Raw genomic sequence first — 12060 nt, 5'->3', positions numbered from 1 at the left:
CAACGATAAACACCTGCCTCTGATTGAGAACCACTTCAGGCAACCATAGACCTTTCTAGAAAACCCCACTATACCACAATCCCAATACCTACAAAAAAACAAGACTAAACACACCACATAATAAACCCATGTCACACCCTGGCCTGACCAAAATAATAAAGAAAACACAAAATACTAAGACCAGGGCGTGACAGAACCCCCCCCCCCAAGGTGCGGACTCCCGGCCGCACACCTAAACCCATAGGGGTGGGTCCGGGTGGGCGTCTGTCCACGGTGGCGGCTCCGGCGCGGGACGTGGACCCCACTCCAACAAAGTCTTAGTCCCCTTGCATAGCGTCCTTAGATTGGCGACCCTCGCCGCCGACCTTGGCCTAATAACCCTCACCAAGGACCCCACTGGACTGAGGGGTAGCTCGGGACTGAGGGGTAGCTCGGGACTGAGGGGAAGCTCGGGACTGAGGGGAAGCTCGGGAATGAGGGGAAGCTTGGGACTGAGAGGAAGCTCAGTACTGAGAGGAAGTTCAGGCAGGTAGTTGGCTCTGGCAGATCCTGGCTGGCTGGTGGTTCTGGCAGATCCTGGCTGACTGGCGGTTCCTGGCTGAATGGCGGATCCTGGCTGACTGGCGGATCTGGAAGATTCTGGCTGACTGGCGGATCCTGGCGAATCTGGAAGATCCTGGCTGACTGGCGGCTCTGGCTGCTCCATGCTGACTGGCGGCTCTGGCTGCTCCATGCAGACTGGCGGCTCTGGCTGCTCCATGCAGACTGGCGGCTCTGGCTGCTCCATGCAGACTGGCGGCTCTGGCTGCTCCATGCAGACTGGCGGCTCTGGCTGCTCCATGCAGACTGGCGGCTCTGGCTGCTCCATGCAGACTGGCGGCTCTGGCTGCTCCATGCAGACTGGCGGCTCTGGCTGCTCCATGCAGACTGGCGGCTCTGGCTGCTCCATGCAGACTGGCGGCTCTGGCTGCTCCATGCAGACTGGCGGCTCTGGCTGCTCCATGCAGACTCTGGCTGCTCCATGCAGACTGGCCTGGCGCAGACTCTGGCTGCTCCATGCAGACTGACGGCTCTGGCTGCTCCATGCAGACTGACGGCTCTGGCTGCTCCATGCAGACTGACGGCTCTGGCTGCTCCATGCAGACTGGCAGCGCTGAACAGGCGGGAGACTCCGGCAGCGCTGGAGAGGAGGAAGGCTCTGGCAGCGCTAAACAGGCGGGAGACTCCGGCAGCGCTGGAGAGGAGGAAGGCTCTGGCAGCGCTGGACAGGCGAAGCGCACTGAAGGCCTGGTGCGTGGTGCTGGCACTGGTGGTACTGGACCGAGGACACGCACAGGAAGCCTGGTGCGGGGAGCTGCCACCGGAGGGCTGATGCGTGGAGGTGGTACTGGATAGACCGGACCGTGCAGGCGCACTGGAGCTCTTGCGCACCGAGCCTGCCCAACCTTACCTGGCTCGATGCCCACTCTAGCCCGGCCGATACGAGGAGCTGGTATGTACCGCACCGGGCTATGCACCCGCACTGAAGACACCGTGCGCTCCACAGCATAACATGGTGCCTGCCCGGTCTCTCTAGCCCCCCGGTAAGCACAGGAAGTTGGAGCAGGTCTCCTACCTGGCGTCGCTATACTCCCTGTGAGCCACCCCCCAATAATGTTTTGGTGCTGACTCCTGGGCTTCCTTCCACGCCGCCGTATTCGTCTCGCCAACCTCATTCTCCTGTAACCTTCCTCGCACTGCTCCATCGAATCCCAGGCGGGCTCCGGCACTCTCCCTGGGTCGACCGACCACCTGTCTATCTCTTCCCAAGTAGTGTAGTCCAGATTCTGCTCCCATGTCCCAAAATCCTGACATCGCTGCCTCTCCTGCTCCTCGTAATGCCGCCTACTGTTTTCGCTGCCTCCAGCTCTGCTTTGGGGCGGCGATATTCCCCAGCCTGTGCCCAGGGTCCTTTACCATCCAGGATCTCCTCCCAAGTCCAGAAGTCCTGTGATCGCTGCTCCTCCTGCCGCTGCCTGTCACCACACCGCTTGGTCCTGTTGTGGTGGGTGATTCTGTCACGGTTTTCTTCTATCTCCTCCTCTGACGAAGAGGTGTAGCAAGGATCGGACCAAAATGCAGCGTCGTAATTTTCATACATGTTTAATAACGAATAAACACGAACAATACAAAAACAAGAAACGTAACACGAAAACCGAAACAGCCTATACTGGTGCAAAGTAACACAGAGACAGGAACAATCACCCACAAAACACTCAAAGAATATGGCTTCCTAAATATGGTTCCCAATCAGAGACAACGATAAACACCTGCCTCTGATTGAGAACCACTTCAGGCAACCATAGACCTTTCTAGAAAACCCCACTATACCACAATCCCAATACCTACAAAAAAAACAAGACTAAACACACCACATAATAAACCCATGTCACACCCTGGCCTGACCAAAATAATAAAGAAAACACAAAATACTAAGACCAGGGCGTGACAGTACCTATGATGAAAATTACAGGCCTCTCATCTTTTTAAGTGGGAGAACTTGCACAATTGGTGGCTGACTAAATACTTTTTTGCCCCACTGTACACACAAACACTTCTTACAGTGAGTAAAATGGTGCTTGTTTTTGTCTTACCGTGAGCATAGGAGATGGTCCTCTTGATAACGTGATGCATGACTGAGAAGGTCTTCTCACATGCAGTCTAACAGAGAGACAGGGAGAGACAGGGAGAGACAGAGAGAGACTTGTTTGTCAAAGCAATGATGAAACTTTCAAAGGAAATTAAGCTGCCATCCCGGTCTTTCTTTTACAATTGTGGTTTTAAAATCCTAGGACTGAGCACCCCTTCAGTGGTCCAGACATTTTTTTGAAATATTGGTAAGAGCTCCAGCATACCACACCTATCAAGTTTGACCTTACCTTGAGAATGGGGGAAGTTTGAATGGTGGGAATGTAGCTGACTGATTGAGATCACTATTATTCTAAGTATGATGCTGACAGTATCAGTGGTGAGCTTCAGCTATACAAGAGAGAGCTATAAAACCTAGAGGGTGCACCTCCAATCTATTCTATTGATTGCTTCTATGACAGCATGGGCAGCGCCATGGAAGGCCATTACTATCACACTCCGGGGTGAAGTTTCCCCTAGATCTAGGATGATCTTCCCCTTCCCCAATCTTAACCATTAGTGGGGGAAATGCAAAACTGACTCAAGATCAGCATGTAGGGTAGTGGTCACCAACCGGTCGATCGCGATTGGTCCATCTCCAAGCCATTCCTAGTCGATCACCAAACATTTCTGTAAAAAACCCAATGATAAAGCCTTGCGTTCCTCTTTTAAAAAAAATATGTTTTATGCTGTTGGCGGTAGGTGCACTTGATTCAGCAGCCCTAGTGCCGGTATGGCAAAGTGTTACCATTTTGAACAATTTCACGTGTCTGAAGGTAGAACTCCACCTACCCGGCAGGCCCAGAGAGCAAATCAAGTGCACCCATATGTCTACCGCTAGCCAATCACATAGCTCAAATCTCCGTGTCTACAGTTTCCTCGCGCCATAGACTGTAAAAAGAAGCCTCGAACGCACAGCAAAGTTGCTAATGTGAGATTTCAAAACGTTTAAAACCACGACTAGAGAGAGACTCAACGAATACAGCAAAGTGCTGATGTTTTTATAAGTAAGTAAGTTCCTGTTTAAGTTGTTATTCAGCACTGTCAACACTTTGTTCAACAGTTTTAAAAGTCATTAAATGTGTGTTCTCCCTACTTCCACTCACACTACAACCAGCACTGCAGCTGCAATAAATGAGTATCGCAAAGTGTTTCGATAAGCTTGCGTTGTTATTATTAGCGGCTTAGCGGCCTTTTTAATATCAAGGAATATTTCATTTTCTGTGGTCATAGGAGTAACATGAATTGGTGCATGAGGCAGAAATAATGCAGTGCGACTTGAGTTTCACCATCAGCTGGAAGACAGTGTCCCCTTTTCCGAGCGGAGGGAGGGAGAGAGGAGAGACGGTGAGTCGGGAAAGAGGCAGCCTCAACGCTGCTCCCTCCCTCCCCTCAGATTGACCATCAGATGCAGGCCATCAGTCTAGTAAACAAACAAAAAAAGACCAAATTATTATGCTCACTCAGCTGTGCCTCACAAGGAATACAACAAATGATCTCTTACCAGTGTGATCATATACCTACATTTAAAAATGTAGATCATTTAAAAATGGCCTTAGAAGAACAACATTGGCAGGGCGATTGAAGTGTAGCCAATATGCAGTGATAATGTATTGGGCTTATAGCCTACTGCACAAACCTCATTACTACAGAATTGTTTTTAATTGGTTAATATTGCATAGGCGTACGTTTTTTAAGTCATGTTTTTAAAATAATCTGAGTGGTAGATCTCGGCTTGCATTTTGGTTGGTGACCAAAAGTCTAGGGGCAACTTCACCCTACACCTTACAATCACAGTCTTTTGTGCCAAAATGAGCCCTCTAGGTTTTATAACTGGCTTTAGTACACGGTGGTCAGACCTTGAGGTCGTTGGGGTAGTGGTGAGTCCAGGCCAGCAGCATCGCAGCAAACAGGTCCCCTGTCCCCACAAACACAGCGTCCACCTTGGGGATTTCCATACGAACCCTCTGGGTGGACTTGGTACCATCAGGCATCACTGGAGATGCAAGAAGAGGAAATGTTACACCAATGACCAATGATTCACAGATGGGACATATAACCATGACAGTTACATCAATTACTCATTGTCATTGTTAGTTTGCCCACCCTTGACCACACACACACACTTACACGTCCTCTGGCTGCCCAGGGACACAAGGAAGCGGTCACCCAGACGCGAGGGCAGGTCAGAGCTGGTGATGACCACCGTGTCAGGACCCATCTTATGGAGCAGGTCCATCACCTGGGGAAGGAGGCAGCAGCCAGGGGAAAAAGGTCAACTTCCTGCTACATTTAATGGAGCCACCTCCCTATTCAAAATCACATACTTAAAAAATGCACCCTTCTGTGCAGAGCCATGGTTGAGTTGGTAACACCCAGCACATATTCATGCCTCCCCAGCAGAGACAGGGCTTCAATCCCCGTCTCCACTCTTCTTGGGAACACAGATTTGGTCACAGATACCTTAAAATAAAAGGTAGGGGCGTGGATCAGAAAACCGGTCAGTATCTGGTGACCACCATGTCCCTTATGCAGCGCGACACATCTACTTCACATTGAGTTGTTCAGGGCTGTTTATTGTGGCCTGTGGAATTTTGTCCCACTAATCATCAATGGCTGTGTGAAGATGCTAGATATTGTCGGGAACTGGAACACTCTGTCGTACATATCGATCCAGAGCATACCAAAAATGCTCAATGGGTGACATGTCTGGTATGAGTATGCAGGCCATGGAAGAACTGCAAAATGTTCAGCTTCCAGGAATTGTGTACAGATACTTGCGACATGGCGTCGTGCATTATCATGCTGAAACTTGAGGTGATGGCGACGGAGGAATGGCACGACAATGTACCTTAGGATCTCATCATTGTATCTCTGCGCATTGAAATTGCCATCGATAAAATGCAATTGTGTTCTGTGTCCGTAGCTTATGCCTGCCCATACCATAACCCCACCACCACCATGGGGCACTCTGTTCACAATGTTGACATCAGCAAACCGCTCACCCACACAACGCCATATACACTGTCTGCCATCTGCCGGGTACAGATGTGCAACCGGGATTCATCCATAAAGAGCACACTTCTCCAACTTGCCAGTGACTATCGAAGGTGAGCATTTGCCCACTGAAGTCGGTTACAACGCCGAACTGCAGTCAGGTCAAGACGCTGGTGAGGATGACGAGCACACAGATGAGCTTCCCTGAGACAGTTTCTGACAGTTTCTATTCGGTTGTGCAAACACAGTTTGATCAGCTGTCCAGGGGGCTGGTCTCAGACGATCCCGCAGGTGAAGAAGTCGGATGTGGAGGTCCTGGACTGCCGTGATTACACGTGGTCTGCGGTTGTGAGGCCCGTTGGATGAACTGCCAAATTCTCTAAAACGACGTTGGAGGCGGCTTATAGTAGAGAAATGAACATTCAAATATCTAGCAACATCTCTGGTCGACATTCCTGCAATCAGCATGCTAATAGCTCACTCCCTCAAAATTTGAGACATTTGTGTCATTGTGTTGTGTGACAAAACTTCACATTTTAGAGTGGCATTTTATTGTCCACAGCACAAGGTGTAACTGTGTAATGATCATGCTATTTAATCAGCTTCTTGATATGCCACTCCTGTTAGGTGGATGGATTATCTTGGCAAAGGAGAAATGCTCACTAACAGGGATGTAAACACATTTGTGCGTATGGAACATTTCTGGGATATTTTATTTCAGCTCATGAAAATGGGACCAACGTTGTGTTTATTTTAGTTCAGTGTAATAAAGCATAAAACATATGGTAAAAGTTCCACTCTCCTTAAAATATATTTTTTTAAATACACCCTTAGTTTATTTTTTCTTTGAGGAAATCACAGCTCTGTCACGGAAGGCTTGGTGAAAACAATGGGGTGGATGCCATCTGCTTACTTACATATCAGTGAATACCTCAAGGAAGGAAGAATCCATTTTATTGGTATTCAAACATGGCCCATGGATTATGGACAAAGTTCGACATGACTTGAGGACAACTTTGCAACATAATATATATGTTGCATGGTCTATGGTAAGACTCACCGCCACTGCATCTTTCTCTGTGCTAATGTTCTTCCCTGTCAGGAGCCTGGAGGACAAACACGGGCACATTAATAAGGTCACACACAAACATGCCCATGCTAATTTAACCTTGAAACCAGAGGAGGCTGGTGGGAGGAGGAGCTATAGGAGGATGGGCTCATTGTAATGGCTGGAATGGAATAAATGGAATGGTATCAAACACATCCGTTCCATTCCAGCCATTACAATGAGCCCGTCCTCCTATAGCTTCCCCCCACCAGCCTCCTCTGCTTGACACTAACACCACATTCATTGTAAACAGCAACCGACAAACAGTCTAAGGAAGAGTCTGTTTAGTGTTCTACTATAGTGTTCTAGTGGCCATAGTGAGAGACAGTGAGCAACATTTACGCCATCATCTCCAAGCTAAATGACTGAGACTATCATTAGGCTGTGGAAACACCTCAAGACACAACGTACAGTATATTATTATTCATCTGTCATTCCCTGGGTATCCACCAGAGGGACCCTGTGCACCGGTAGACCTGGGATTGCAGTGATGAGCAGAGGAGGTGGTTTAGAAGTAGGGTTGAAAGGAGCGAGGGGAGAAGCAGTGGCGCACACACAAACCAACACTGCACACACAAACCAGCACACACAAACCAACACAGCACACACAAACCAGCACACACAAACCAACACAGCACACACAAACCAACACAGCACACACAAACCAACACAGCCCACACAAACCAACACAGCCCACAAACCAACACAGCACACACAAACCAACACATCACACACAAACCAGCACAGGACACACAAACCAACACAGAGCCCACACAAACCAGCACAGCACACACAAACCAACACAGCAGACACAAACCAACACAGCACACACAAACCAACACAGAGCCCACTCAAACCAGCACAGCACACACAAACCAACACAGAGCCCACACAAACCAGCACAGCACACACACACAAACCAACACAGCACACACAAACCAACACAGCACACACAAACCAACACAGCACACACAAACCAGCACAGAGCCCACACAAACCAGCACAGAGCCCACACAAACCAACACAGAGCCCACACAAACGAGCACAGCACACACGAACCAACACAGAGCCCACACAAACCAACACAGCACACACAAACCAACACAGAGCCCACACGAACCAACACAGCACACACAAACCAACACAGCACATGCAAACCAACACAGCACACACAAACCAACACAGCACACACAAACCAACACAGAGCCCACACGAACCAACACAGCACACACAAACCAACACAGCACACACAAACCAACACAGCACACACAAACCAACACAGCACACACAAACCAAAAATGATGGAGGAATGCAGACAAAAAGACAAGCAGACAAACACAGAGAGGAGTGACTGGGTATCACTCAGCTTAGCAGCCATCTTACTGACATGCTACACGCCATACATAGGCCTTTGGTGTATCTGTATATCAGTTGATAGGATATTGAGTAAAATGACATCAATGTAGCTGATTAGGATGTGGACGAGGCTTAGTGATAGTAACAGATACGATACAGTCCCTGTGGTGATTTAACTCTCCGTCTCTCTCTCTCACACACACAGCAGCTGTATAGGTTCACTACTACTCACTCTGCTTCAAACTGATTGGGTGTGATGATGTCGGCCACTGGCACCACCTTGTTCTTGTAGACTGGGTGCAGGTTCTCTGGAACGTACTGGAGACAGAAAGAAACACATCAGTACCGGTGAGCAGCCACGCACGCACGCACGCACGCACACACACACACACACAGGGTGCATCTCAATCACCTGAAGTGGCTGCCTCTCCTCATCAGCCCTTATTTATCTACACCGAGCTGAAATTTCTGCCTAGCTCAGATCAGAGCAGACGAAAAAAAGGGGACGAGGAAAGGAATCAACTTTAGACTACTGAGATGCATAACAAGGAAAGGATGGATGTATTGAGTAAATCAGAATGATTGAGCACAACAAGTATACACACCATTTTCTCAATGTCACTATATGCATCAACAAACATTATGCATGTATGCCCTTCTGCTCTCTCTACCTATCAAACACACACACACACAAATACTAGTGTACGCACACACACACACTGTAACACGTACACACGCACGCACAGTGAGTCACAATCGAGCAAATTATTCCGCATAATTCTCTCTGTACAGACAGCGAGGGCAGCTCCGCTCATGCTAATTTCATCTGTCACTGTGAAATGAGATGCGGTCTATCCTTCTCCAATCCACAACACACGCATACGCACGTCACACACACACACACCATGATGCAACAATGACATCATGTCGACTGATCCCTGATGCTCAGCCCATAAAGGTAAAGAAGAGATTCCAGTAAGAGATGGGGGAGCGAGATAGAGGGGGACAGGAAGTGACACAGGGAGAGACAGACAGAGAAAGGACAAGGGATAACAGAAAGTGAAAGTGGGGTTCTAAGTCCGCAGTCACATTGCGGATTTTGCGTCTGAAAAATTTGCCAGTGGTTTTCCAACGGACAACGGAGATCGCTATCCATCAAAAAGTGCTCAATATGCCTTTTTACATCCGAAAATAGTTGACTTGAATTGAACTCTTGCCTGACAGACAAAAACAGGCAATCGATGAATGCACATTTGGAATTTCCGTTTATGTGTTCTCAGTGTGGCTGCGGGGTCTTCGGTTTGACTCATTGGTTCAGGTAAAGCTGAAGGTCAGCGTTGCCCCATTGAATGAGATTGAGCAGGAGTAGTGACATCACTTACTAGTACCATCTGATCACCCATTAAAGGCACAGTACTCTCTGTTGGCCTGGATTGTGTAGGATACATACCTACCAATGTCAGTGTGGGTTCAAATCCGACCCACTGTCTATGATGAACTCTTCCAATCTTACCCACTTATATTTTCATAGTCTTTTCTGCTCTGTTCAATAAAACATACGAAATACAGGCAGCGTAACACAAAAACACAAAAGTACTCACCATGGAGCCATGGTCCCCCAGCACCGGGTCACACACTGAAAAGGCAAACGAGAACACGCTCAACCTCTTAACACAGATCTCTCAGGTTTCACACAGACATTACAGATGTTTTGCATCGAAGTGAAGCTGACCCAAGATGTCTTCCGATTATGTTCATCGTCAGCTAATTACGTCAAAACACCTGGGGCGTATTCACTAGACGCCAAAACGGAGGATAACGGGACGAAATGGGGATGGACGACATGGACAAAAAAAATCTTGTTTTCATTTTCCGTTGCGAAACGTATTGCTATGTTGTGCACTAATGCCCTCGGGAACAGACTGTAAACACGCGCTACAGCAGTTTCATTCATCCCGCTCCTACATGTTGTTCAACTCATTTCCATGGAAATGCATGGGCGTTATTAAATGATGTCAACTTTAATCTTAATTAGCAGCTTAATGAAAAATGATTTACTTTGGACTCGCTGAAACAGACACAACTGTCCTGTCAGTGCTTTTTCTAAACGCAGCAAGGGCTTAAGGCGTCCGCATACTTAATGTTCAGTTTGCTTCATGGAGAACTCAGTTAGGAGAAACAAACGTCTGAGCTCACATACTCCCTGAAGACCTTTACTTGAAAAAAGGGGGAAAAAGCAGTAATATCACTGTTGTTTGTCCCTAATGAGCAACCATAGCAACAACATACCCAGTAACCCTTCCTCAAAATAGGCAAAATTAATACAAAAAACGGTGCATTCAGAAAGTACATTACAACCTTATTCGAAAATGGATTAAATAAACATTTTCCTCATCAATCTACACACAATATCCCATAATGATAAATGATCAACAAAAAAATGCTTTATTTCAAAAATACCTTATTTACAGTATTCAGACCCTTTGCTATGAGACTCGAAATTGAGCTCAGGTGCATCCTGTTTCATCTTTCAGATGTTTCTACAACTTGATTGGAGTTCAACTGTGATAAATTCAATTGATTGGACATGATTTGGAAAGGCACACACCTGTCTATATAAGGTCCCACGGTTGACAGTGCATGTCAGAGAAAAATCCAAGCCATGAGGTCGAAGGAATTGTCCGGAGAGCTTCGAGACAGAATTGTGTCGAGGCACAAATCTGGGGAAGGGTACCAAAAAATGTGTGCAGCATTGAAGGTCCACAAGAACACAGTGGTCTCCATCATTCTTAAATGGAAGAAGTTTGGAACCACCAAGACTCTTCCTAGAGCTGGCCGCCCGGCCAAACTGAGCAATCGGGGGAGAAGGGCCTTGGTCAGGGAGGTGACCAATAACCCAATGGTTCCTCTTTGGAGATAGGAGAACCTTCCAGAAGGACAACCATCTCTGCAGCACTCCACCAATCAGGCCTTCATGGTAGTGGCCAGACGGAAGCCACTCTTCAGTAAAAGGCACATGACAGCCCGCTTGGAGTTTACCAATAGGCACGTAATGACTCTCAGACTATGAGAAACAAGATTCTCTGGTCTAATGAAACCAAGATTAAACTATTTTTGGCCTGAATGTCAAGCGTTACGTTGGGAGGAAACCTGGTACCATCCCTACGGCGAAGCATGGTGGTGGCAGCATCATCCTCTGGGGATGTTTTTCAGCGGCAGGGAATGGGAGACTAGTCAGGAACAAAGGAATGGCGCAAAGTACAGAGAGATCCTTGATGAGGATCTGCAGAGAAGAATGGGAGACACTCCCCAAGTGCCAGGTTTATAGCATCATACCCAAGAAAACTCAAGGCTGTAATCGCTGCAAAAGGTGCTTCAACAAAGTATTGAGTAAAGGGCCTGAATACTTGTGTAAATGTCATAATTCAGTTTTTATTTTTAATACATTTGCAAACATTTCTAAAATAAAATGGGTTTTGCTTTGCGATGATGGATTATTGTGTGTAGATTGATGAGGGGAAAAACGATTTAATCTATTTGAGAATAAGGCTATAACGTAACAACATGTGGAAAAAGTCAAAGGATCTGAATACATTCCAAATGCACCGTGAATCAAGGTAAGTCACTCATTTGGCAGTTTTTGCAGAGGAAGTCTTAGTCACACAATGTTACATCTGACTAAGATGTTTGGTGCAGTATTTCTCATGTGAACAGATTTTCGTGAAAACTAGTCGTCTCTTGTTGAATGACAACACTTCCTGTTCCCACTCCTTCTAGGAGTAGTACTGTTGACCAATCACAGACAAAGGGGGCTAGACTTCAGCTACCGAACTTCGGCTTGCCTCAGGAAAAAATGTTGTGTGCACAAACAGCCCAAAACGAACCTGCTGAAGACCAAAACAAACAAAATATTGTCATAATATATGCATGAA

The 12060-nt window shown here is 47.3% G+C and overlaps 1 protein-coding gene across 2 annotated transcripts in view; it reads right to left on the bottom strand.

The window, feature by feature from the left end:
• pdxkb (pyridoxal (pyridoxine, vitamin B6) kinase b) overlaps positions 1-12060 on the bottom strand; it is a 33322-nt gene that overhangs the window by 3010 nt on the left and 18252 nt on the right. Inside the window, exons 5-10 of one of the 2 annotated variants that reach the window (XR_010465429.1) lie at positions 9730-9764; positions 8361-8446; positions 6725-6770; positions 4798-4909; positions 4527-4663; positions 2634-4090 (exon numbers count right to left, since the gene is read on the bottom strand). Coding sequence is in view for 1 of the 2 variants with exons in the window: in XM_029668061.2 (XP_029523921.1) it covers positions 2634-2700; positions 4527-4663; positions 4798-4909; positions 6725-6770; positions 8361-8446; positions 9730-9764 (483 nt within the window). In the remaining variant the exon portion in view is untranslated. The remainder of the gene's footprint in view (positions 1-2633; positions 4091-4526; positions 4664-4797; positions 4910-6724; positions 6771-8360; positions 8447-9729; positions 9765-12060) is intronic. The other variant, XM_029668061.2, reaches the window with a different exon arrangement.

Source organism: Oncorhynchus nerka, linkage group LG2 (genome assembly GCF_034236695.1).
Source record: "Oncorhynchus nerka isolate Pitt River linkage group LG2, Oner_Uvic_2.0, whole genome shotgun sequence".
In the NCBI taxonomy this organism is placed as follows: domain Eukaryota; kingdom Metazoa; phylum Chordata; class Actinopteri; order Salmoniformes; family Salmonidae; genus Oncorhynchus; species Oncorhynchus nerka.
The sequence above is the reverse complement of the archived record's forward strand: the minus strand, read 5'-3'. Positions and strand labels throughout refer to the sequence as shown.